The 27,500-nt window shown below is 37.8% G+C and overlaps 1 protein-coding gene across 23 annotated transcripts in view; it reads left to right on the plus strand.

Annotated features, from left to right (window-relative positions):
- FOXP2 (forkhead box P2) overlaps positions 1-27,500 on the plus strand; it is a 577,535-nt gene that overhangs the window by 541,007 nt on the left and 9,028 nt on the right. For all 23 annotated transcript variants that reach the window (XM_043495240.1, XM_043495195.1, XM_043495179.1 and 20 more), the window contains one exon: positions 323-486. In XM_043495240.1, the coding sequence (XP_043351175.1) occupies positions 323-486 (164 nt within the window). The remainder of the gene's footprint in view (positions 1-322; positions 487-27,500) is intronic.

Below are 27,500 nucleotides of genomic sequence, written 5' to 3' on the forward strand. Positions count from 1 at the left end.
GCTGCCTACATTAGAAAGGAACCATGCATTGTGTGGAAGAGTACAAGGGTTAGCGTAATTCAAAGTTAGAAATAGTTTGAAGACAGAATGTACTGTGCATGCCATAGCATATCTGATAGTTCAACACATTTAACACAAATAGTAAGCTGGTAATGTAGATACCATTGTAACCAACGTGTGAATATAATTGTGAATGGTACAAAAACTTCTGTTCATTATTTGCACTGTACAAAATGAGGTTCTGTATGCATGTGTATACACATATGAAAACTGTTTTATAGATAAATGGGCTAAGAATTCTATATCTTATTTATTTTGCTAGGCTGCACTGGCAGAGAGTAGTTTACCTTTGCTTAGTAACCCAGGATTGATAAATAACGCATCCAGTGGCTTACTGCAGGCAGTCCATGAAGATCTCAATGGTTCACTGGATCACATTGACAGTAATGGAAATAGCAGTCCAGGCTGCTCTCCTCAGCCTCACATGTAAGTGAGTGGTTAGCAGAGTTTTTAGAAAAAAATTATGCATTTCTTTGAAACTCCATGTTACTCAAAAGCACAGGTAAGTAAAAGCTAAAACTGTACACTTGAAAACTAAACATTAAAATGGATCCTGAGATCCATTTGTTTTTAGAAAGCCTATTTGCTGCATAGGTACCGTGCTTTAGGTCCCCTCTATATAAATATTATTCAGTACCATTTTTCCTCACTACCAAGCATATAATATTGGATTCTATAGAAAGATGTATCTGTATGTGTGTGGTCATTGTCGCAGCTCTGGCAGTAAGGTACAGCAAGAATTTTCATGTTGGAATTAGTTGTAATTTTCACTACAAGTCTCTAAACCATTTATGAACTGTAGTGGAGATATTGCCCATTTATATAAACCATAAAATGCAAAGTTTAACTGTTACCTACAGTTTACATAGAAGCTAGTAAAGTGTAACTTTTTGCCTGTCTTATAAATCAGTGTAATTACATATTCAACTTTAATTACTGGTGCGTCTGTATTGGCAAGGTTTATATGTTATATTTTATGCAAGACTACGATTCCTATTAATATTTAGCAGCTAACTATATCATTAATTACTCTAAAATCTTTCCCCTACCATCTTTTTAATGGAGCTGAGAGAGTGGAAGTATTAAAAATTGATGTATTGTGGATTTCAGAAATGAGTATGAAGCTTTAGAAATGCCTGGCCTTAATCAGTGGTGTCAAATGTAGCAGTTTTTGTTTACTAAATAGTAAAACATGTGCCTTGAAGGTATGGTTTCCCAGGTTATTTATATAATAATTAGGAATATGATATCTAAATAGATTTAAGTTCACCATAGGATGATTTTTTAAAATGCATACTGGAATATGTACAGTTATGTTTTCAGTTCTTCCTGTATTTAAAATAGCTGACCTGATTTGCCTTTTTCATTGTTTTCTCTTTCACATTTTCATATTTGTTTTAATCACTAATATAGGACTGTTTAGCTATATTAGTAATTTAGACTAAGCTCTGTTTTTCTTCTACTATATTATTTGACCTTTAATAGATTAAAGATTTGCTGGGGTGAGGTTGTTTGCTTTTATTTTGATAGATATAGATATCTACATATAATCATGTAGAAATGTTTATTTACTATGTATCTAATTACTTTGTTACATATTTACTGCATCAACTTTGAGAGGGGAAAAAAACACTGTGAATGTTAATGTGTTTTATCAGATTCCAAACCATTACTGTTTCAAAATGGAAAAATTTGTCTTTTAGACGTGTCTTTAAATGTATTAAATAATACAAAAGAAGTAATAAAACTAGAAGAAGAACATGAATTTATGCTCTTGAGAGTAACACTACTCTAAAACAAGTAAAGTGAGCAATCAGACAAAAGTTTTTATATCCCATGCTTTATGCTATCAACCATGCAGTAGGTAGCTTGAGGCCTTTTACTTTTAGCGGTTCTCCTGAGTATGCTAATGCTCTCTTCCTGTATAAAATGCCAAGACAATAAAACTTTAAAGAGCAAACAGGAGTTAGATCATGTGTGTTAAAAATAGCTATTTTACAGAAGAGAATGACACTTGCTATTAGATTTGGTTTGTAACCATTTGGCAGTTGTGTTTATGTATATTGTGTACAGTCTGCATGTATCTGTGCATGTCTATGCTTGTATGGATATGAGTGTGTTGTATAGACATGGTCATGGCGAAAATATTGCATACTGCAGCTACAATTTGATTATATAAAAGTCAAAAAAGAAACAAATATGTTGAATTATCATTATAAACACTAATTGCTCAAAATGCATTAATTTTTTCAAATAGAGATAAGAGGATCAATTCTTGAGCTCTGGAGAATTTGGTTGCATCAGGATTATTCACAGTGACTCTTTTGAAAGTCTGCTTCTCCTCATTGTTCAGGGCATGCAGATGAATGAACAGATACAGGGATGGATTTAAGCAACAGGTCACAACTTTAGTAATTTAATACTGGGGAGGAGTGCTATATGCCTACCCCCGCCCACATACAAGGCATTTAACTGGGTCCAGTATGGTCTTACAGGGCTCCCACCATATAGCCAATAACCAATCCATATAACCAGTCCGCTCAGACTTCAGGTCTCCCTTTCTCCTATAGGAACAAGAGTCTACCAGTGAAATCCCGGGTGCCGTGTACTTCTGGAAGTAGGTCTTTTAGTCTTTATCCACATTGAACACTGTCTACTGGGGGCACCAGCAATTAGCATTGTCACACTTGCAACTCCATGTGTCTCCTTTCTTCTGGCATCACTGGATAAAGTTATTTGGCAGCAGTTAATGGACCAAGGGACTCTCAAAAAGCCCAGGAAGAATTTAAATAGACAAGGGGGAGGAGAGGACACAAGAGCCAGTCAGCCCAGCTGGTCCTTCCAGCCATCCAATGGGAGGCGGACCACCCTTGGAGAAGGGACCTTCTTCTGCGTTACCAAGCACACGCGCTTGCCTCCCCCACCCCCTCCTCCGTCACACACCTTCCATGCACTGTGTCTTATCCCTGCTGATCCAATTAACAATGCTTCCTGTTGATGCAGGGTGGGCAGGCATTAGTTAAGAGAATCAGGGGACAGAGAGTAGGGAGGACAAGACATCCAGGAGAGACAAGAAAGAATTAAGACATTGAAAGAAGAGAAGGAGAGGAAACTAAAGGAAATTTAAAAACTCACACTTCATACACAGCTTATTTGATACAGCTTGCTAGTGTTTTAATTGGAAAATGCTGGATACTAGAGAAAATAGAAATTGCTATCTTACTGCCAAGAGCATCCAATTATTTGCAACTATAAATATGTTTGTGTTATATCCTGTAGTTGTATCAAATAAATATACTATAGTGGAGCTCTTTGTTTTTGTAGATTCATATTAATTGTTTTAATAGCCCAAATTAACCATGTTAAAAACACAATAAAACAGTGCCAGGTGTGTGTTCGTCAGCCAATATTTGCGTGTTTTGGGTATGCATATATTGGCAAACAAATGCATTCTTTGCAGTTTGTAATTACTTATGTGTATAGTATTAGGGAATGGAGAAATTATTCAGATCTTTTGATCTGAACTTGCTCTTTCAACTTTGATTTTGAGTTGATCCAAAACTAGAAGATCACACTTTCCAATTTTGCCTTAGATAAGATGATAGAATTTCAGTATTTGCAGGATTCCTTATGCTTCCTAAGCATAGAGAATAAGTAAAACATGGCAAATTCTGAGATAAGGTTATTTAGTTACCTACGGCAACTGAAATGTTTTGATGCATGACCACAATAGTTTCTTATTGTCGTCCAGTAAAAGATTATGTAAATCCCATGAAAGCAGCTGATCTGATCTGCGAGATTTCCACTAGTTGGGGCCTATATCTCCTGACAACAGTTGACCAGATTTCAACAGCACTGAATCCAATCTCTAGAACAAATTTAGCTTCAAACCCAGTCTCCAATGGACTACATGTGAATAGTGCCACCTTACCATAAGTCTTTTATATACTATAAAATATTTTGATAATACTCAGTGTGGATATGTGTGTGCTGTTCTAGCACTCCAAGCACCTGTAATGCTTTCAATAATTACCTTTTTTATCTAAATCAATATGCCAAATGATTGTTTCTTCCTTCTCTTCCCAAATGTGAAATTACTCTGGTTGCAGGCCCATGATGAACAAGTTTCAGATTTGCAGGGCTGCAAGTTAACAGACTTTACATTTTTGATATTTTAATGTATTAAAAAGTTGTCACTGACTCAGGACTGAATTCTGCTGTCTTGGGCCTTGAGCCAGCTTAATTTGCAGGGGGAGAGAGTAAATATTTCTGTGGCTGATTTATTTAGAAAAGAATGACACCTTTTTGGACTTGCTCAGCAGTTTGAATTTTAGATTCAGGCCTGGAGGATGTGGATTAGTGGGCAGAGAGCAGATGCTGTGGTCAAAGGTTTTTGATAGATATATGTATCATATCGCTCTATCATTTATCACATAGATATAAAAGCGTCCATACATTGTATGTCTTTGTTGGATGTACCGTTTATAATACTTACTGATATCCTGTGTTCAAGATTATCTGTCGTGGTGGTATATGCATTGTATGTGTTTGTAGAAAAATATATTTTATATTATTCAAAGAGAAAAGCATAGACATGGGGAAAAATGGGCCGAGGAAGTTACCAGTTTTATTAACAGGAGCTAAACTAATAGGCAGTTATGTGTATAACAATTACATATAAAGTAAGTACCCGTAACATTTTTGAAAGTCTCTGTAAATGGACCAATATATTGATGTAAAGTGCACCAGTTTTCTAATATTACGACTCTGTATTGATTTTTAAATACAAAAATGTCTGCCATAACTCTGCAATGTTTTCTTACCACGGTTAAAGAAAATTCACATTTGTAAACATATTGCCATTGCCACTGTGGAAGGACAGATAAACACAGCAGACCAGTCTACTTAGTTGGAAGAGGTATTACCCACTACTTTATTAAACACAATTTAAAAAACAACTATTGGCATATGACACACGATCACTGTACTGCATAGCAGAAAAAGACTGAAGGTGCAACCCTAACACACTTGAAGTCACTGGCAAAATTCCCACTGAATTCCGTGGGCGAGGATTTCACTCTGTGGCCCTGATCCCACATGGGTGGACAGCTGTTCCCATTCAGATCACCACTGGCTTCAATGGAATCCACTCATCAGGGCCTCAAAACTACATCTGTGTGAAATGTTTCACAAATAATTTATTCACTTTTTCTGAAGTCTGTTCTTGACTCTCGCAAATATAAGTGCAAAGAGATTCAGACCATGTAGATATATATGCTAAGGTGCAATAAAATCCCCAAATAACTGGAATTAAAACTAGTTGGATTTCAGGGAATTTGTTATGTTTAAAACTTTTTATAATATGTGAGTCAAGTAATAACAATGGATAGGACATGCAATAATCAGGCACTGTAACTACTTTTCATGCCCCAGGTGGATTATGAAGCATAATCATGTCATGTGCTTAGCCACCACAGTGATGTTTTCATATTAGTAAAGCTGAGTGTATTTTTGAGTGTAATATGAAACATAGGCTGGGCAGATTTTTGGGCAAATATAATTTTATTGGTATTATTTTCCTCCAGCTTTAAGATTTGCCAGAAGGTAAAGTAACATGGATAATTTCTAATCAACTAACACACAAACTAAATAACAAAATAATGTAATACATACATGTTTAATTCTTTTCATTATTTAATTATTTGCATATTTAGGATTGTCAACCCCACACTTTCAAAAATCATATGACACGCCAAAATTAATGAGATTATTTTAAGACTCATCAGATTCTTTTTTTAAGTGTTCTTTTTATTTGTCTTTGGTTTTTGAGCAGTTAGGTTATACCTGAGTCTCAGTTCCAAGCTTTTCTTATTTTTAATGAATGTTGAGATTGTCATGAAAAACACACGACTCAGGAGTTGGAGCTTTTTAGACAAACGCCATTTATTGCAAGAGTTATGGTGAAATTGTGAGAGCTGACAGCACTGCATATTCTGTATTCCCTCCAATCTCAATATTAGTGTGGAAACATTTGTACTTTTGTTGCCTCATAGAAGTTTAGGTCATATACATCATTGTCAGAGCCCCTCAAGATCCTCAGTTTCCCCCTAGCTTGACACTACATCCTTTATAACATGGCCAACATCCTCCTATTTAAATTTGGATAGGCTTGAAAGTCCCTTCGGAGCCAGTGAACACAGCTCCTTAATCGATCAGAGGGATCATTATTGAACAAACTTCATACTCTAACTTCCTCTACCTCCACGAGAGCTAGTGTTGCCTGTTTAGTAGTGCCTAGCAAGTAGCATGAGAATGCAGTTGGAAGTCAAACTCAGGTCTCTGCCTGATCTTGTGTCTTTCCATTGGGTTGGTTGCCACACCCCTATGACTTTATGTATCAGTACATTGGCATAGTTCACTGGGAGTTAATGCCAGAAATCTTTGTATATCTGTTGGCCATGTGTACTTATATTGGCCAATGACATTGAATATCAAATATTGACAATGAATATCAAATGACATTCCATTTAACTGTGTAGATTTGAGAGAAGAAGGAAAATTTCAAGTTGTAAAATTGTCCATAGCAGTTTTAGAAAAACAAATTAGTTACCAGGTTTCTATGAAAAATTGAAAGACTGAAAAAAAAATGCAGTTCCTGAATAGGGGATAATGAGTAGTTATGCCATTCCTATAATTCCCTCTGCTGCCAGTTGAATGAGGCAGAAAGTTGACAAATGAGGATGGGGAAGTAAGTATCCTACCATTTGGGGTTTTGTGGGAGGGAATAGTCATCACTTTCTCTCTCACCCCTTCCATTAAAGCACAATGAGAGTATACATTCTAATGATGATAACAATTCCATTGAATTGACAGTCTGAATTCACTTATGAAAATAGTCTACTTCTTAAGAGCAAATCCAGACTCTTGGAGCTAATGGGCCTAATATCAGTAGGATTTTCTAGAATTTGAATCACTCATTGATCTTAAAATAGCATGTAGAAAATAAAAGTCAGGTGTTCTTGAAAAGTGTATTCATGTAGGCAGTCCAGTACGCTATCATTCCCATTTAACATTAATCTAGTACCTATTTCATTTTAGGATTTAAATTATTTGCACACACTTGCATACACCCAAACCCTTTTATATCTCTTTTCTGGGAAGGCTATGTTTGAGTCCTGTGAGGAAAGAGGAAGAAAATTTGCTGTAATGGAAGAAAATAAGGATTGAAGCTCAGTTAAGTTAGAAATATGAGCATACCCCAATATAGTCAGTTTTCTGCCTCCTCCAATTCTGCCCTATAAAAGAAGAGGAGTTTCAGCTGTGCACGGTTTCAGTCAACCCTTCCCCTTTGTATTCTGCCATCGATCCCCACCCTACTCCTTTTACTTTTCCCACTTTTGCCCAGAATGGATTTTTTCTTTTTGCAGTTCCATCAGCATAAACCTCAGTTTAGTTTTTCAAACTTTTTTTAACCTTTAAATTTTATTCCTAGAGGCAAGTGTGATTATTCTTCTCTAAGATCATTTTACTTTTGAGGTGCTTCAGTTTGAAAGCATTCCATTGTTAGGTCGTTCCCATATCTGATTATTCCAGTCCCCTACTGTTATGCTTTCACACCACTTACAGTAGGTTACCTATCATTCCAGTTTCAATCACTTTCATTCCCTTGTTTCTTTAACTTCATAATATTCCAATCCCCCGTCTTTCCATTTTTTATATCATTACATTGTCCCATCTGATGATCCATCTCCATTTACTTTGGAGGCTTGCTCTGTTTCAGGAGACCTCTCTGATGCAAGTCTCTCATTCACTGTATGAAACTTGATGTAGAATATAAGGAACTAAACTATGGAAACACTTCAATTAATAGAGATATGTCAAGTTTTATTAAATAGGTGAGAAACATGTAATTGAGCCAATGAAGGTATAGGCAGTGCAGATCTCAGGATATCCTACTCATCAGAACTGTTTCACCTAATAACATAATATATTAATGCCTGTTGAAAATTTCATTTTACATTCTTATCCATTAGCCTAGTAAAAGGTTGGAAAATAATGGGCAAATACACTTTACTACAATAGACTATTGTATTTTTCCCTTTATAGTTGATTTTAGTTTGAAATTGAAAGAGTACTGCCTAAAGAATTCATAGAATCTTAAAGTTTGTGGTTGACCTTTTATCTCATCATATTCAAATACAGAATCTTCTGTGATCATTTGAAAATGTAGTGGTTCTGTCTCCCACTGCCAATCATTTGAAAGTGTCAGGCAAATCGAGTGAGAGTAATGTCCCATCTTAGTGTGTTCATACCATTTAAGTCTACAACTTTTGCTGATGTTTTGGATCATGTTACAGTATGCTATCTTTGGAGCAGTCACTGTGCCTTCGTAAAGTTTGTGCAGTCTGTAACACATTGTGAACCCCACTGTAAATAATAAATAGTAAATAATCAAATTTTGATCATTAAAATATTTCCCTGCTCTACCTTGATATTGTTAATTAATAAACCTGTAATGTTTCCCTATAAGTTTATATTCTCCTACTTACCATTTTTATATTGTTTTATCTTATATTTCATTTCATCCTCTCACATGCTACTACTCTGCTCATCAATTTTCTGATCTTTCTAGACTCATGCTCTTGTATTTTACAATCATTCCAGCACTTTGACTTTTCTTATTTAGTTGTTTAAATGTTCTATGTCTTACCCAGGATCAGCAGTTGCTATTTCTTTTTTTCTTTACTCCAATCCCAGTTGTTGCACATACACAATTCATTCTACTATGTGTAGGAAACTGGGGGGGGAGGTTGCGGAGTCTTTAGGTCTTTTCAGCAAAGTAGATGCTTTGCTGAAAACTTTTTGCCACTTCTGCTGTGAATTCTCAGCATTTTGGCAAGGTTTTCATTGTTTTCACTAAATGCTTCTATATAGGAATGTGCTGTCTTTTAAGTTTACTGTGTATATTATATGCTTAAAATATATATGTCTAAATATGCACATGCAGACTCCTCTGCAGTGCAGTTTTATCATTTTTCATAAATTTAGAACATGGGAGTTGCCTATCTTTTACAAGAGGACTAAAACTCAAACTGTAATTTTGCTAGTAAGGATGCTTTACTCACAATACCAAGACTGCATAAACAATTTTGGTTCCATCAACCTTTGATGTGGAGCTTTATTGTTGGAGTAACTTTAATGTTATAGGCCCAGATCCTTAAAAGTGGCTACCCTTTTTCTAGGTGCAATACAGTGAATGCAAAAATGTGCCTCTGCATTTTTATGCCATCACTGAATTGCAGATCCAACTATTTATGTTACACAGCTCACTAAATGTTTGTGCACATGTAAGCCATCTCACTGGTAGGTTGCTGACCATCTAATTGCTAATATTTTTACTAACACTTAATATGGGTGTACATTTTCATCCCCAAAACAGACTGAGGTCCAGCTGAAAATCTAGGCCATTGTACATTAGAAGCATAAATATATTGTTTCATTTTTTAGTACATGTCAAACTCTAGGCACTTCGCAAATTATAAAAAGCTGAAAACTTTTATGCACAATTTTAATTTTTAAATAAGTTTATAGAACAACCTAGTCTCACTGTACAATCCCATACATGCAGAGCATATTGAAGTAATCCAATCTCAAATTGACGAAAGCATGGATAACTGTTATCAAGTCTGTATCCAAAAGGAGAATTCACAACCTTACTTCAAGGTGAAGATGGAAAAAAGTGCTCTTGGCTTCCAGGAGCATCCCATGATTTAAAGTATCATATGGATACAAATATGTAATGCAGATGCCTGGTGTGCTCCCTCAGTTTGGGCTGTAAAAACAGGATACTTCAGCTTTTTTGACAGCTTCCACCAATCGGCATTATTAAACTCTTTGTTGTTCTGCACCAAAGACAGAGCCTTTGTCCAGCTCCACACATAGGCACTGGGTCACTCATTCCATTACACCAGACCAGTACAAATTTGATGGAAACTAGAGCACATGGTTTATGTGTAGTATCACATGTCCTCTCACGTACCTGTCCAGCAGCCTCAAATACACTTTGAACAGAAGGGGTAACATAATAGATCCCATCAATTCCACATATGAGACAACACTCAAGGAAGAAGAGCAATTTCCCAAAATTACCCTGTGGGATATTTCGAAAACAAGTCTTTCTCTTGGGAAATAGGAACATTTCCGAACTCAGTTCTTCTCAAATTCTTCTCTCTCCATATTTTTCATTATATTCCATTATATCTTCACACTCTGTAACTTTGGCATCTTCAGACACCTCTGCTGAAATCCTTGCTCATGCTTTTTTTTTGTCCTATTTACTATTGCAACTGCGTTATCTATGTCCTTCTCAAATGCCTGTTCTCTGTGATGTGTTTAGCATGTGCAGAACTTTTCCCAAATCATGACCACATCACCTCATCCCACAAGTAACTTGACTGTCCCTCCATTTTAGGATCCAGGATCAATTTATTGAACAAAACCGACCCCAGGACCGACCCTTGGGGCACTCCACTTGATACCGGCTGTCAACTAGACATGGAGCCATTGATCACTACCCTTTGAGCCCGACAATCTAGCCAACTTTCTATCCACCTTATATTCCATTCATGCAGCCCATACTTCTTTAACTTGCTGGCAAGAATACTGTGGGAGACCGTGTCAAAAGGTTTGCTAAAGTCAAGGAATAACATGTCCACTGTTTTCCTCTCATCCACAGAGCCAGTTATCTCATCATAAAAGGCAATTAGATTAGTCAAGCGTGACTTGCCCTTGGTGAATCCATGCTGACTGTTCCTCATCACTTTTCTCTCCTCTAAGTGCTTCAGAATTGATTCCTTGAGGACCTGCTCCATGATTCCTCGATGCATCCACACAGTCTTGCTATCACTGATATCAAAGGCTTCTCCTCTGCAGATCTCTTGTCTAAAACAGTCTATCACTCTTTGCCTCATAGAATAAGCTCGCCATACATTAAGTGGTGGTAGTCATTGTCTGGTTTGTAGGAGAAGGTGTGTGGCCCCTTTAAGGGTTAGATAGCCAGAGGGTTGCTTGTTGCAGCAGCTTCAGACCAAGTCATAATGTGTATGTTCACCCACCCCTTTCAGGTGACAGGAAGAGAGAGGAGACTATCAGGTTTTGCCATGATCAGCTGTGAGCATTATGCTTGTAATTCTTTTCTGGGAAGAATTTTTTTCCCTTACCACCAGATTGGCCAAGATGAGGCCGGGGTGGTGGGGGGAGGGTCACTTTCCCCACCACGGGTTGTGTGCTTAGTTGAGGTGAACATGAAACAGGGGTTAAGCTCTGTATATAAGAGTGGGACAGATGTCTAGTACAGGTACTCTATAGGGAAGGGATAAAAATGGATTGGTAAAGGAGGTATTCTTTAAAGGAATGGAAAAGGGGAGATCAGGGCTCCTATGACTTGTATGGCAGGGAGTCAGCCCCTCCCCTCTACTTTATAGACCCCATGAACCCTCATTTGAGGGGTGGAGGTGGCAAGGTCCCACCAGCCATTTGGCTTGGGAGCAGGATGGATTACCCCCAAGAGTATGTCAATGATAATGGAATTACCTGAACTGTGCATTTTTATCTGCTGGGTACTCCCTGATATTTAGAAATAAAGTTAAACCACATCCAGTGTCTCCTGTCCATCTTCTGGCATAGCTCAACAATTCCTCTTCTCAAATGCAGCTGAAAACCTCTCTTTTCATTTTTGATTTACTTCTTACTTTTCTCCCATTCTGCTCATTTTTTTAAAATTAACCTTATTATTTATTATTGTAGTACCTATGAGCCCCAGTCATGGGCCAGGTACAAACACAGAACAAAAAGACACTCCCTGCCTCAGAGAACATGAAAACTAAATTATTTTATTATTTAACTCTGAAAAACATCCTGGGGCGCAAGGTGCAGCTTCTATGAAAGACAGTGTATATAAAAGTTGTATTTTATTTGTGCCACTACCTGTAAACAAAAGCAATAAACATATTTAGAATGGTAATTAGGTTGTTTATTGAGGTTCTTGACACACTTACCTGTGCTTGTTGGACTGGCGCTTTCTTTTATTTTGTTTGCAGTAAAATGGGTTACTGATAACAAAGAAATATATTGAAACAAGAACCCATGATAATATATAGGTAATGTCCTGTTATTATATTTGTACATTTATTAATACAGCCCAAATCTTCAAAGGGGTGGACACAGTTTTGTGCTAGAGCATTTGAGTTGCAATAAATACAATTTAGAATGTACATTTTGTTTTTTCAAATTCAGGCAGATATTTACAAACCATAATGCTATAATGTACAGTGTATTGTACAATAATGTTTCATTCAAGATATAATCCAGGTACTGACCCCTCTATTAAACTTGAACTGCTCTAAGATCAATGACTTAAATCCAAAGGCCTCTTCTCTTCTTTGCTCTCTCTCTACTCTTTTCATTACAGTTGAACCTTGCTTTTTGTAAACAACTTCTCTTTCCTGTGCTTTGGAGATTTTGCTTTTTTTCCTTTAGTCTCTCTCAATTCAGAGTTCTTCCTTCACATGCTCTTTTCTCGGCTCCTCAGGGCTGTGTCCTAGATCCCATTGCTTTAAACTTAAGCTACTATCCCTAAACTTCAAGGCTCTGCACAACTGCTTCCACACCTATCTCTGATTTTATTCCCTGCTACTCCCCGCCTACTCCTTTTCTTCTGCCCAAACATTGTGTCCAACCACTCTCTGAATTTGTTTCTCCACTCTATCTTCATCCCTTCTTTCTTGTGGCCCTGTATCCTTAAACAGGTTTTGCGTGCCAGGTGACAACCTTCCTTGTTCAGATCACTTCTCAAAACTCACTTCTTCTGCTAGGTCTGAAATCCTTCATATCTACAGCTACATAAACGTATTTTAAAAGTCTCTAACATGAAATCCAATTTGCCAACAGCTTCTAGTCCCTGCTCACAATAAGTAACTGCTACCAGTTATGCTATTTTCCTCCTTCTCCTCCTTCTCTTGTTATTGTTGTTGTTAATAATATTATTAAACATTTCTATAGTGGTAGTACCTGAAGGCCACAACCTGGTTGGGCCCCATTTTACTAGGCACTGTACAGACACAATATATGACCTCTTGTGTCTCACTGTCCTAGCCACACCCTGTTTGTTTTGGTTTTGGTCCAATTTAAGATTATAAACTCTCTGAGACAGCAGCCTTGTTTTGTGTTTTTGACTATATAGCATCATGCCCAATTAGAGTTATAGGGTTTATTATTATAGAAGTCATAAGAAAAAGTATTAATGGCATCCTAATCACAGGTACTTCCATATTGTTATCTGAAAACTGGAATATGGTTGTGGGCCACAAGTATGTGGATGTAAAAAGATTGCCTGCTGTTCAGCTCAAGGACTCTGTCTTTGTATATGTTTGCCCAGTGGCTGTGGGAGCTGCTGCGCTACAAATAATACATAATAATAACGATAATTAATAAAAAACAAACAAACCTATGAGCTAGGAGTAATTTTGAAATGTTTGTGAGTGACAGTATTGAAACATAATGTTGAGACAGCAGAACATATAGCTAAACAATAGACAAGAAGAAGAAAGGCAGAGATCTGCATTAGATACAAATATATAGGGTGGATGGCAGATGCAAAGCATGTAGGACACAGTGTCCAACATAACTTATTTTGAAATTTTCCATTACAACAGATAATGGGATTTGTTGGAACTCAGGAGCTAGAGGGACAAATTCTGGATTCTTTTGCAGCCTATTATATTGCCTCATGGCACGAAGGAGCAATATTGTTGGTGGAGTCCCCCTGGGCATTAGGGGGTTCCCTGATGAGTATCTCAGGGGATGGCGGGGGCAAAGCCAGAGCATGCTGGGCTCTGGCTACTCTTGGCTACCAGAATAATTTCTAAGGGACGATTGCAACAAAGTGTATGTTAGATCCTCCATGAGGCTAGTTTAGCTTAAGTGAATTGTGGGCAGGCCACATGATGGCCTCAAAATACAGGGCTGCACACAGGTGCTGGGAGTTACAGAACATCTGGCCTACAGTGTCTAGTCTACAACCCCAAATAGCATGTAGCTATTTAGTCAACGCTCTTTTAAGATAGTTAAAATAAGAAATGAGCTTTACAAATTTTTACTCTAGTGTAGTGACAGATCACATTCTTAGAATTAAAAAGCGTACATGAATTCTAATAAGTTATTTGCCTCAGTAATATATTGTGGCAGTGAGCTCCACAGGTTATGGATGAATTTTTGAAGTTCTTTTTTACATTGGGTGTGCACCTTTGTATTATGAGAAGGAATTAATAGTGAGGTGATTGTAGTGACAGAGGGATCATGCAAGATGCTGTATTAAATTGGATGTTTTTATATTGTGAGAAAGGATAAAGGAAGGAAGGAATTGAAGGAATTGGCGGCTGTGATTGCAGAGCCCTTGGCCATTATCTTTGAAAACTCGTGGCGAACGGGGGAAGTCCCGGATGACTGGAAAAAGGCTAATGTAGTGCCCATCTTTAAAAAAGGGAAGAAGGAGGATCCTGGGAACTACAGGCCAGTCAGCCTCACCTCAGTCCCTGGAAAAATCATGGAGCAGGTCCTCAAAGAATCAATCCTGAAGCACTTAGAGGAGAGGAAAGTGATCAGGAACAGTCAGCATGGATTCACCAAGGGAAGGTCATGCCTGACTAATCTAATCGCCTTTTATGATGAGATTACTGGTTCTGTGGATGAAGGGAAAGCAGTGGATGTATTGTTTCTTGACTTTAGCAAAGCTTTTGACACGGTCTCCCACAGCATTCTTGTCAGCAAGTTAAGGAAGTATGGGCTGGATGAATGCACTATAAGGTGGGTAGAAAGCTGGCTAGATTGTCGGGCTCAACGGGTAGTGATCAATGGCTCCATGTCTAGTTGGCAGCCGGTGTCAAGTGGAGTGCCCCAGGGGTCGGTCCTGGGGCCCGTTTTGTTCAATATCTTCATAAATGATCTGGAGGATGGTGTGGATTGCACTCTCAGCAAATTTGCGGATGATACTAAACTGGGAGGAGTGGTAGATACGCTGGAGGGGAGGGATAGGATACAGAAGGACCTAGACAAATTGGAGGATTGGGCCAAAAGAAATCTAATGAGGTTCAATAAGGATAAGTGCAGGGTCCTGCACTTAGGATGGAAGAATCCAATGCACCGCTACAGACTAGGGACCGAATGGCTCGGCAGCAGTTCTGCGGAAAAGGACCTAGGGGTGACAGTGGACGAGAAGCTGGATATGAGTCAGCAGTGTGCCCTTGTTGCCAAGAAGGCCAATGGCATTTTGGGATGTATAAGTAGGGGCATAGCGAGCAGATCGAGGGACGTGATCGTTCCCCTCTATTCGACACTGGTGAGGCCTCATCTGGAGTACTGTGTCCAGTTTTGGGCCCCACACTACAGGAAGGATGTGGATAAATTGGAAAGAGTACAACGAAGGGCAACGAAAATGATTAGGGGTCTAGAGCACATGACTTATGAGGAGAGGCTGAGGGAGCTGGGATTGTTTAGTCTGCAGAAGAGAAGAATGAGGGGGGATTTGATAGCTGCTTTCAACTACCTGAAAGGGGGTTTCAAAGAGGATGGCTCTAGACTGTTCTCAATGGTAGCAGATGACAGAACGAGGAGTAATGGTCTCAAGTTGCAATGGGGGAGGTTTAGATTGGATATTAGGAAAAACTTTTTCACTAAGAGGGTGGTGAAACACTGGAATGCGTTACCTAGGGAGGTGGTAGAATCTCCTTCCTTAGAGGTTTTTAAGGTCAGGCTTGACAAAGCCCTGGCTGGGATGATTTAACTGGGACTTGGTCCTGCTTTGAGCAGGGGGTTGGACTAGATGACCTTCTGGGGTCCCTTCCAACCCTGATATTCTATGATTCTATGATAAATAAGTTTGTTCATTTGACTTTTTCTGCACATTGCTTTATTTTGCGTTATTCTGTCATGCCGCCTGTTATTCGTCACCTCTCTCAGGCCCTGCTCTTGCTGCCGTTGACTTCAGTGGCAGCAAAATTAACCCCAAACAAAGCAGCACTGTTGTATTTAATATTTCCCCATATGGATGTATTTACTGTGTCTTTAATCATTTTTGTTATCTCTTTCTAGTTTCTGCTATATAACTTTTAAAATGGGTTAACCACAGCTGAAGAGAGTAGTCAAGATGATGGCATACTATCAATTTATGTACAAGCAATGTAATATTTTCAGTGGTATATCCCTCTCTTAACTCTAACATGTTGTGTTTTTTATTTTTAATCTCTACTGCATCTCAAGCAGAGATTTTCACTGAGTTGTCCACAATAGTACCTACATCTCTTTTCTGGAGTGGTTGCATTAAATAGTTAACCCATCAACATATATATACAATATATAATTTTTCTTGCATTTATTTACATTAAATTTCATCTGCCATTATGTTGTGAAATACCTAGCTTTATTAGGTTTTTCTAAAGTTCTTCACAATCCTTTATAGATTAGACTAATCTAAATAAACATCAGTTATCTTCTAGTGTTGTTACCTCTCTATTTACTCCTTTACCCCATTAATAAGTATATTCTAAGCACCAATCCTTACGGTATCCTCACTGTTTAACTTCGTTCTGATAAATGACCGTTTTATTCCTGGTCCTTGTTTTCCATCACTTAACTGGTTTCATCAGTGACATAACTTTATTTCTTACCCTAGAACGCCCTAGTTTACTTAAAACCCCTCCTCAGAAGTTATTATCAAAGGCTTATTAAAGGTCTAAATAAATATTTACCAGTTCTCCTTTACCCACCTTTTTGTTTGCTCACTTAAATAATTCTAATTGGAGAAAAAAAAATTATTCTTTAAAGAAACAATTCTAGTCTGTCCCTATCATATCCTGCTCATCTAGATGTTGTATTGTTTTTGTATAGTTATTGTATAGTGTATTATTATTATTATTTCATTATTATTATCAACATTATTATTTCAAATATTTTACTTGGTAGGAATGTAAAACTTACTGGCCTGTAGTTTCCAAAATTACCCATAGTGAATTTTAAAAGAATATAAAACATTTTAAAAATGAAAAAATAATCTGGATTAGCTATCTCCCCCAACCTCCTCACATTCTCTCATGAAGTCTGTTGTAATTAAGTTAGTCTAGTTTCTGTGCAATATCCTTATCCTCCTTGGTTGCTCTTTTTACTCCCATGTAGTCTAGCAAACCATTAACTCTCTTTTAGGATTCCTGGCCTGAAGTCAAGAGGAGTTTTGCCACTGACTTCAGTGGAGCCAGGATTCCACTCCAAGAATTTATCTTCATTTCTTTGAATTTCTTTTCTTCAGATCTCCCCTGGGCCCTCCTAGTTTCCATCTAGATTTTATTGTGATAGCCCTTTTTCACCATTCCATTTCATTAAGGTCTCTTGTTCCAGAAAAAGCAAGGACTTCTCCCAGACCTGGAATCTTTTAATATGATCACTTCATATTTCAGGTCACTTGTTCAGCCTGCTAAATTAGTTAGACTGTAAGTATGGGAGCTTTTTATCTACATAATACAAATTGGAAAATAAGTTCTCTTGTATGGCAGGAATATTTGGGAATGCCTGTTATCCAGTAGCTTTGTAAGTCATTTTGTAAAGGTTTAGCCTCTAGAAGCACAATATCTGAATATTCTCTGGTATCTATTGAACAGTAATCTATTTCCCTAAAGATATAGAGGATAAAGATAAAATTGTAATTCCTTTCTGTTTTTTCTCTTAGGATTTCTAGTATTAAGCTGCTTTCTTGGTCCCTTTTCCTCCATTTGAGCACCCTTTGTATTGCTTGTGTCATATTTATTTCATTAAAATAATTTTCTACATTTTGGTCACTTCAGCTTAAATGTTCAGTAAATGGCAAGCACTCTCTATCAATATTCACTCTCCCTCCCCAATAGATACATTAGCACACATACTAGCTTTTTCCATCTGCAGTCATGCTAGAATTTCAAATCTAGTTAGTTGCTCTAGGGTCTGGGCTTTAACCTAATCCTTCCATTTGCCAAATCTAGATGCAAAATTACCTTGTAGCAAAGTGGTGGCACTCTTCTGTTTACCCACAGTGACATTAGGTATTAGAACACTGCATAAGGCCTCTGAAATTTTGCTGATTTTCTGTGGTATATTCTGCTTATTCATTCCTCCTGGGATATAAGGGAGGTAGGAGTGGCTCTCTGGAGACAGAATAACTAGAGATGTCCTGAAGTGAAACCCAGGAGCCAGGCAAGCTCAAGGAGGGAGACTGCTTGAATTTTACATTGTGTTATTGTTTTTGAATTTCCAATAAAGCTAAATTCCAGGAATGGTGAAAATTTGGATACTAACTCAGGGTCTGGATGTTCTGTGGATAATAGAAAGGGACTTAAACCATTCATATATATTTTTATGGCGGTTAGCTATTGAGAAGTCTTATGTAAATGACTAGTCATTGTAGATTGATAATGGTGGGCTTTGTAATTCTTTCCAGAGGGGTCTATTTGACTTTGTTTTTTGTCACAACTAATTTTAAAGATAGTGACAATTAGAAACTTCCAGAGAAGTTTTGCAGTTTTCAAGATTGGAGGTACAAAATTTGGAAGATACTGTGAAAGCTGGTGAATTATGAATATCAGAATGATCTTTTGGGCCTTGGTGGATATTAAAAATTAACCAAATGGCTGGTAGAGACTTTATTTTCTATGTAATAAGGAGAACAAGTCTCTAATCCTGTTGTTGTGGGCAGAGATAGTCATCAAAATATATAAACTCATCCCTCACCCACTGTTCTCCTGCTTGACAAACCACAAATAATAGATAAAAGAAAAGGAATACTTGTGGCACCTTAGAGACTAACAAGCTGAAGGTGAGCTGTAGCTCACAAAAGCTTATGCTCAAATAAATTTGTTAGTCTCTAAGGTGCCACAAGTATTCTTTTTCTTTTTGCAAATACAGACTAACACGGCTGCTACTCTGAAACAATAGATAGAGATCCTAACTCAATTATCTGCTACTGGCAGCCAGTATCTTCTCCTACCTTTTCTCTTCAGCCTGCTTCCACCCCTCTAATGTGGTACTAAAGGGGACAGGCATCATTGGAATCATCATTACATGTGCACTCCCCTCAGATATCTGCTCTTCGCTTCAGGGGCTGTGCCAGCAGGAGAAACTATTACACCTCTGCCTCAATCCCTGCACCAGTGCCATTCCCTACTCCTCCCTTGTATAACTGAATGTGTGTGTGTGTGTGTGTGTGTGTGTGTGTGTGTGTGTGTGTGTGTGCGCGCGCACGCGCCCAAGAGACTTCAGGGAATTCCTCCAAACCATGCTTGGGGGAAGGAGAGATTGCACTTGCTCATTTCATCTCAGCACAATGGGAATTCTTCAGAAAAAGCAGTATGGGAAGCTCACTGAGAAAAGCCTCCATTAAGGACCCATGCTTCTCTGATGGTGGCATCTTCAACCTTTATCCTACAGGAGCATGTGATGATGTAATTCAGCTCCTTGCACAGTTGAGGCAGGTAGTGAGTGGTAAAATCTTCACACATACTTCACCCCACTCTGAGGGCGGGGTAGCTAGTGGCTACAGAATCTTCATCCCTTTCCTGCCTGAGGCAGGTAACAAAATTTTTACATGGCAGCATTTTCCTTAGCAATAACGGTACTGTGATCTGTCTATGGGTGGGGGGAGAAGAACAGGGGAGGGGATTTATGCTGTTCAAGCAAAAGAGATTTGTGGATTCTGTGAGCTTACCAAATGCCATTACAAAACTGTTAATTTTTTGCTCACCTAATATTTAGCGTGCTTCCTTCCCTTCCCCAACATCTGGACAAACACCACAATGACCACATACACATAACCATTCTGTCCCTCGTAATAAGAAAAATTAATAAATTGCTATACTTGTTCCTACAAAATTGATAAACCATCCAGGGACAATGTACAGTATTTAGCAGGCATGGATGCATAGGAGACCCAGGCTTTGTCTCCATAGGCTCACTGAGACATGCATACTTCTTACATTCTAGACCTGAACCAGTTGGATAGAAAGATTATTATAAAATATATAGAGTCGCTTTGTGGACCTGGAGCAGATCCTAGCAAGTTGAAGGCCTAAGAAATCCATGTAGTTTTAAAGAAATGCTGGTGCAGGTCTAGCATGAAAGAGACAGAAATATGCTAATAACACATCTCTAGTCTAGGTTGTATACTTGGTGGAAAATAAACAACTCCCTAGAAAAATCTAATGAGATTCTCAGACACAAAAAACTTAGTTAAACCGAAGGAAAGGCTGTACTACTGTATGTGTCAATAGGTTAAAAGGATAACATCTTTTAAAGTATTTGAGGTAAACAAACAAATTATTGGAAAGTCAAGACATTTTTGGTTAAGGTAAAAATGAAAATAGTCAACAAACAACAAAGTGTGAAAATGCAAAGTTAAGGAACTCTGTGCTGTCTTGTCAATTGAGGGTAAATTGGAGGATAGTCCCAAATCTTCAAGATAGTAAATATGCAGTGGTGGGTATTACAATGCAGAAATACATGTATTATGATACAGTTTATTGGAAGTATGTGGCTCATATGATTGTTGTAGAAGATGTAAGGTACAGGCATAAGGCTGTTTCATAATTTTGGGTCACACTGTCTCCTAATTTTGGATGGGGGTAGGGTTAAGGTTGTTTAGGGGTACTTAATTCTGCATATCTTCTAACTTGTTTCTGCTATATTACTTTAACAGAAAATATCCTCTTAAAACTTTGGCTTTATTTCAAAAAAATTCCCTATTAAACTATGCATATCTACAACTTGGCCTCTAGTTTAATCCAGATTTTCATCAGGAGGTGTAATCTTGTGATAGAGAGAGTATATAAGAAGTATATGATAATGGAGACTTTGTGCCTGATTTCAATCTCATTTTCATTTTTTGTTATTGACAGATGAATCCAGTGGCTCTTATGTTATGTTTTTGTATTATTGTATTTAGTTCTCTAATACTATTGTGATTTTGGCTTTGTAGCTCCAGCAACATTAGCAGTTGGCACATATGCTATAATATTTTAGGCATATTATGGCATCATGTCCTCAACCATTTTTATTTGAACTGCATTTGAAATATTTTAATTAGACTACACAAAGCACTAAAGCCAAGGCTACAGAGGGTATGTCAGGCCTTCTGGACCCAGCAGGTTCCAGCTTGAGTACCAGGCCCAGCAGCTTCCTTTGCCTTCCTCCACATGGGGGAAAACAGCATTTGGGAGAAGCGTGTAGTGGCTAGATTCTGGAAATCTCTAGACTGTTTCCCCAAAGCAGCCAGCTAAAACCACAAGGGCATCACAGGGCTTAAATTCAAACTTTGTGTGGTTGTCCTTAAATGTAATCAGCTGTTTTGGATGGCATGACTCTCCACATGGATCATTATTAGTCTCTTTTCTGGTGAGAGGCAAGAAGGTGGGTGAAGTAATGTCTTTTATTGGACCAGCTTTTGTTGGTGAGAGACCAACTTTCAAGTTACGCAGAGCTCTTCCTCAGGTCTTTTCTGGTGAACAGACAGGAGAGAATTTGAGAGAGGTGGCAAGTTCTTGTAAATTTAGCTTGTGCTTAGATTTCCTACATGACAAATATTCCTGTCCTGCCTCCAAGAAGCTGCAAAGATGAATGGAAATTCCTTGAAATGACTCAGGTTTTTCTCTCAGCCCTTATCTGCAGAATCCCACAAAGTTCATATTATTCTTCCTCATTTTATTTGACTGTAGTATGAAGCCACTGGGAGAATTGGTGAGCCAGCAGTACACAAATGATGCCCAATTCTACATCTCATTTATATCAAATGATAAACAGTACCATACCCCAGTTCTCTGAATGCCTTGTTGAAGTCAGCCTTTGGATGAAGAGCAACTGGCTAAATCTGAACCTAAGCAAGACTGAGGTGATGCTGGTAAGAAGAACTGTCTCCTGCTAGAACATCCCCTCCACTATCCAGGTCATCTGCATTCAGATTAAATCTAAACTTTTGGAGTAGTCAGTGCTATCGGATGCCTAACTATCCAAGGTGATAAAAATGGTGACCTCAAAACTTGATTATTGCAACTTATATCTAGGAATAGTAACACACATGTGCGCACACACACACATACACACAAGTCTTTAGCTTGCATGAAATGATGCAGGACATCTGCTTGGCTACACAAGTCCCTGTGGACACATCATCCCAGTGCTCCATTTTCTGCATTGCTGCTGACCATTGAATACAGGGCCAAACTCAAGGTCTTCGTTCTCATATTCTGTGGTCTCCATGCAATTGGCCTACTGGGAGACTGCTTGCCACTCCGTCACGTCCCACAACACTTTCTACAATATTGTTCCACCAGACCAATGAAGCTTTTGGGTGCAGGCGGGAGAATTTTCACAGCAACCAGACCTAAACTATGGAGCTTGTTCCACTGAGAATTATAGAAAGGCTACAGCACTCGCTACTTACAGAATTAAATGCAAAGCAAATGATTTCTTCTGCAAGTTGGGAAGGAAGAAGAAGACAGAAATGGTTGTTGTTAATTCAATTTTTTGATACTTAGGAAGTGCTCAGTTACTACAATGGTTGGGATATATTAATACATAGACAGAGTGTTAGAAAAGGGCTCTGACTTATTCTTTCTTTCAAAGCAAATAATATTTTCTATTTAGAGCCTGGAGTGAGCACTTCAGTTTCCATTAAGATGATCCGCACCTAGTTTACTGTAACTACTTGTTCTTTATTGGCCTGCTTCTCCATGTGCTGTTGTGCTGAATGGAGTATCCCCTTACATTAAAACTGATTTGACTTGAAACCTCTGTAGAAAACTTGCTATCCATAATTCAGAATATTGGATCAAGTATCTTTTCTCTTCGTTAACCACATCTCAACTACATTTAATTAAGAATTCACGTACAAGGTTATAGAATCTGGTTGTTTTCTTGTCAGCAACAGCACACATGTACTAGTGTTTAAAAGTTGACTGGACCATGTGTTCTGATGCCACCGCTTTTCATTATTGTATCAGATATTTGAACAGGTGTTACCAAGGCAGGATCAGTCTAATTCTGGACAAACCTCAAGAGACTGGTTCAGTTCACACACAAATTATAAATTTGTTTGGTCTCTGAACTTTAAGAAGCTACTTCATATGATCCCTTCCCTTCCTAATTGTCACCTAAACCCTTCCTCCCCAATGCCCCCCACACACACCAGCCCCTCAGCTGCCAGTTCTTCCCTCTTCCGTACACCCTCAACAATCTTCAAGCATCCTTTGCAGATGTTGGCTACCAGTACTGGTCTGCTGGGCCCTAATTATTACTGCAGTTAAATATAATGAATCATGGTAATTCTTCAATGTACTGTTCCCCAAGATGTGATAAATATTAGAGAATCTGAGGGTTGAAAGTTGTAGCACCCCATGATCCACAAGAGGAGGTGCACTGATCCAGAAGAGGGGGTGCACTTTCCAGTATATCTGGGAGGCATATAGAGAAGAGAGCTTAAGGTCTCTATAGTGGTTCCATACAGGGAAGTGGGAGACCGAGGGTCACAGAGATGGAGGAAGCTCTGTATTCAGGGAATTATGAGAGGAAGATGGCAGTGTGCTGAGGTAAGCAGGTTACTACTTCAAGCCATTCAAATGACTCTTCTCAACAAAAATGAATCTTCTAAAAAGCTTGGGTTCTGAGAAAAGATTGAGATTCAAGTCAATTTTGCTGTTCTAACAGTGGATTCATCCATTTCTAGGCAGATGACCTGTGGGAATAGCTGATATTTATCTGTTCACTTATTTATATCTTTAAAACAATAATAATAATCTCACTTGAAATAAGTTCTTGGTGAAATAACATGCAGCCAGGTGTAAGAAATCAATAAACTATGAAATGTTATTAGGCCTGGTTTCAGTAACACGGTTATTAATGGTATGATCGGAGTCTTTGATGTGCTGTGGGATCAAAGCCTTCTTCAGAGTTCATATTTCAAAAATCTGGTAACAATTTGTGAGAATACGCTTTCCATTGTGAATTCTTTCACAGCATGTTCCCCTACCACACTAGCTATATATGCTGTGAACAAAATAATATGTTTTCATACCAGATTCAGAATACAAAATACTTTTTAATTTCTGCTTGCTTCATGCAATAAGCATTTATTTTGGATCTGTAATGTTTGCAATGAAAACCCTCAGGATAAATAACTATAGGGCAATCAGTAGCTGATGTTCAAATCTTAGTAAATTGGTAACTTTTGTTTTAGATTTTAATGGTGAGAAAAAATTGTGAATTCAGTTTGTAGGAAAGGTGCTAGATGAATAGCCCTGTGGATTGGTATTGTCTGTTCATTTCCAAAAATGATAAAACACAGGTATGGACATGTATGTTTTGCTGCACCTCCCGATCAGCATGCTTCAGCCTAGACTCTAGAAGACAACTTCTAGGATTGAGAGGGGAGTTAATCTCCATGATTTATGCATTTCTTGATCTTTTCTGCCAGCAAGGGTGTCAATTATGGTAGTGGTTGCTATGATCTGTGCTTTTAACTAGTGAGAAATAAGCAAAGACCACCAAAACATTTCATACAAGCCACAGAACCACGATCTGGTTATAATAGTTTTCATTCACTATTGTTCTGGGCCATTGTATAATTAGCAATTTAAAATGAATATTTCTGTCTCCCATTCCCAATCCCATGAGCCATCCATTACCTCATAATATAGTACATCAGATATTCTTGAAATTGTCCAAGCAACAAAAGAACACATTTAATAGTATCCAAAAGGTAGAAGAAGAGGAAGAATTAAATACATTATGAAGTACATGTGCATTTTTAAAGATCACTTCTGCTTTGTTCATTTCTTTTTAGCTGTGCAGTCTGCATTCCCAACAATGGAGTGCCATAAAGGGGAGCAGGACAATACCCAGAGGCAGCTGAAAGCTTAGGATGGCATTATATCAGTATTAATAGGTTATGTTGATTTTTCTAGTATAAACCTCTATTTGTAAGTGTTTATCACTCTGTTCCACTCTGAAACTTGACATGCAAAATACAAAATTAAAACATTACTATTCGATTCCTGTAACTTAAAAAAAAATACCAAGTCAAAATGATACTTTTTAAAAAGGCACTTAAATCTCTGTGCACGTGATGAACCATAATGCTCAAAGGGAAAATAAAACACTCTTATTCAGTCTAGAAATCTGAGATGTAAGTGTCCCATGTGGCAGAAAGCCCACTTCAAAGGTGATTGTTGTGGCACATGCCACCTGTAATTCTTGCTCCACCAGGCAACATACCAGTAGATGTTAAATAAGATGCAACTGGCTTGGTGGAGCATCATTAGGATTCCCAAGAGTGAATCTCCCAGCAGCATCCTTCTCCCATAGATTCTGTCTTTAGTTTAAAGCTATGCCCTGCCCACCTCGCAGAAGCTCTATGGATGGCTTCAGTGCAAACATGACTAATTCCATTCTTGCACAGTGATGAATTCCCCCAGACAAGTTTCCCTCCTTGATACAGCAGATGAAAGTTGTGCACACACTTTGCCTTTTTGCCTGCATGTGTACAACAAGTTCATACAGTATATTAATACTTCTGTGGTGTTGTAGTGGGTCAATAATGGGTTTTCAAGACAGACAGTAAAAGCCCTAAATATGTTCTGGTCTATTCATAGCCCACATCATACCTTTTCAAATGTTTTTTCTTCAACATTTTTAAAAATGTAGCAAATGAGACCCCAATGCAGACCCAAATGAAATCAATGGGACTATTCATGTACTAAAAGTTAGTCATGTGCTTAAATACCTTGATGAATTGGGTCCTAAAAGCTGTGTTTACATAGCATTAAAGATGTGATTTAATCCAGAAATCTAAATAAATTAAGAGCTGTGTGATACTAGCTATTGGGTGTCCCCAGTGCCTCTTAAGACTGTGCGAGATGAGTGTGTTCATCACCTCATAGACATGATGAGTGTATTGCAGAATCAAGCCCTAAGAGTCCAGGATAGAACTCAGTTCTTAATTCATCATGTTGGACTTAGGTTTTGCAGGGGTCATCAAATGGTATGTGCTGCTGTTATAGTGGTTCTATATTATTTTATAACAATCATAATTAAAAGGTCCCTATTATGTACTGCCATTACTTCCCATTTTAAGCATCAAAGTCCTGTGTGATAGCTGTTGGTAAATATTGGCTTTATATGTTGTACTTATGCTGTACTACCTACCCCTCCTGTGAGAAACTTTAATAACGGTCTAAGTTGACACAGTTTCCATTTATAAATTATGAATCTTTATAATATTTGGAACAAACTCAACTTTTGTGCCTACAATGCCAACAATAATTTGGTTAATCAAATGTATTTTCTTGTTTAACTTTTTGGGTTTATTTAAATGTATGTACTTCTATTAGTATTTCATTTGTATAGTCTGCCATTAACAGTAATGGAATCTAAAGCTACTCTTCTTTAATTCAAAGGCAAATAGTAAGCATACCATGGTGGCAAATCCAGAATGGACAGTATCAGAATGGTGATTCTTTTAAAATACTGGGTACAATAATTTTGTTTTACCAAGTATTTACAAACAATGTGTCCCTTTTTCATTCAGGTATTTAATGTTTTACTCAGGCATATTCTGTATCTATCTATCTATCTATCTATCTATCTATCTATCTATCTAAATGCTAAAACTATTACTTATAGGATCTTTTTTTCTTTGCTTTGCAAATAGTTGTGCATAATTATGAATTTGCCTCTATGTAGGTTCATAAAAACTATTAATAACAAAAAAAATTAAAAACTTAGAACCACATCATGACATCAGTTTTTAAACACAACTCCCCCTGGAGAATGTAATTTTCTTCTGACAGTATACTATTTATTCAATATTTTAGATTAGTTATGTATTAGAAACTTGTCATTCTTATTAGATCATATATTACTAGTCCAGAAAGCCTGCCGAACAATCAATGGGGTCACTGGACAATCAAGATGCTAAAGGAGAACTGAAGGAAGACAAGGCCATTGTGGAGAAGCTAAATGAATTCTTTGCATTGGTCTTCACTGCAGAGACTGTGAGGGATATTCCCACACCTGAGCCATTATTTTTCGATGACAGACCTGAGGAACTGTCCCAGACTGAGGTGTCAGTAGAGGAAATTTTGTGACAAATTAATAAATTAAACTGTAATAAGTCACGAGGACCAGATGATATTAGAGTGACCAGACAGCAAATGTGAAAAATCGGGACGGGGGTGGGGGTTAATAGGAGCCTATATAAGAAAAAGACCCAAAAATCGGGACTGTCCCTATAAAATCAGGACATCTGGTCACCCTAGATGATATTCACCCAAAAGTTCAGAAGGAACTCAAATATGAAATTGTAGAACTACTAAATGCAG

This window comes from Dermochelys coriacea, chromosome 1, assembly GCF_009764565.3.
Source record: "Dermochelys coriacea isolate rDerCor1 chromosome 1, rDerCor1.pri.v4, whole genome shotgun sequence".
NCBI classification, from domain to species: domain Eukaryota; kingdom Metazoa; phylum Chordata; order Testudines; family Dermochelyidae; genus Dermochelys; species Dermochelys coriacea.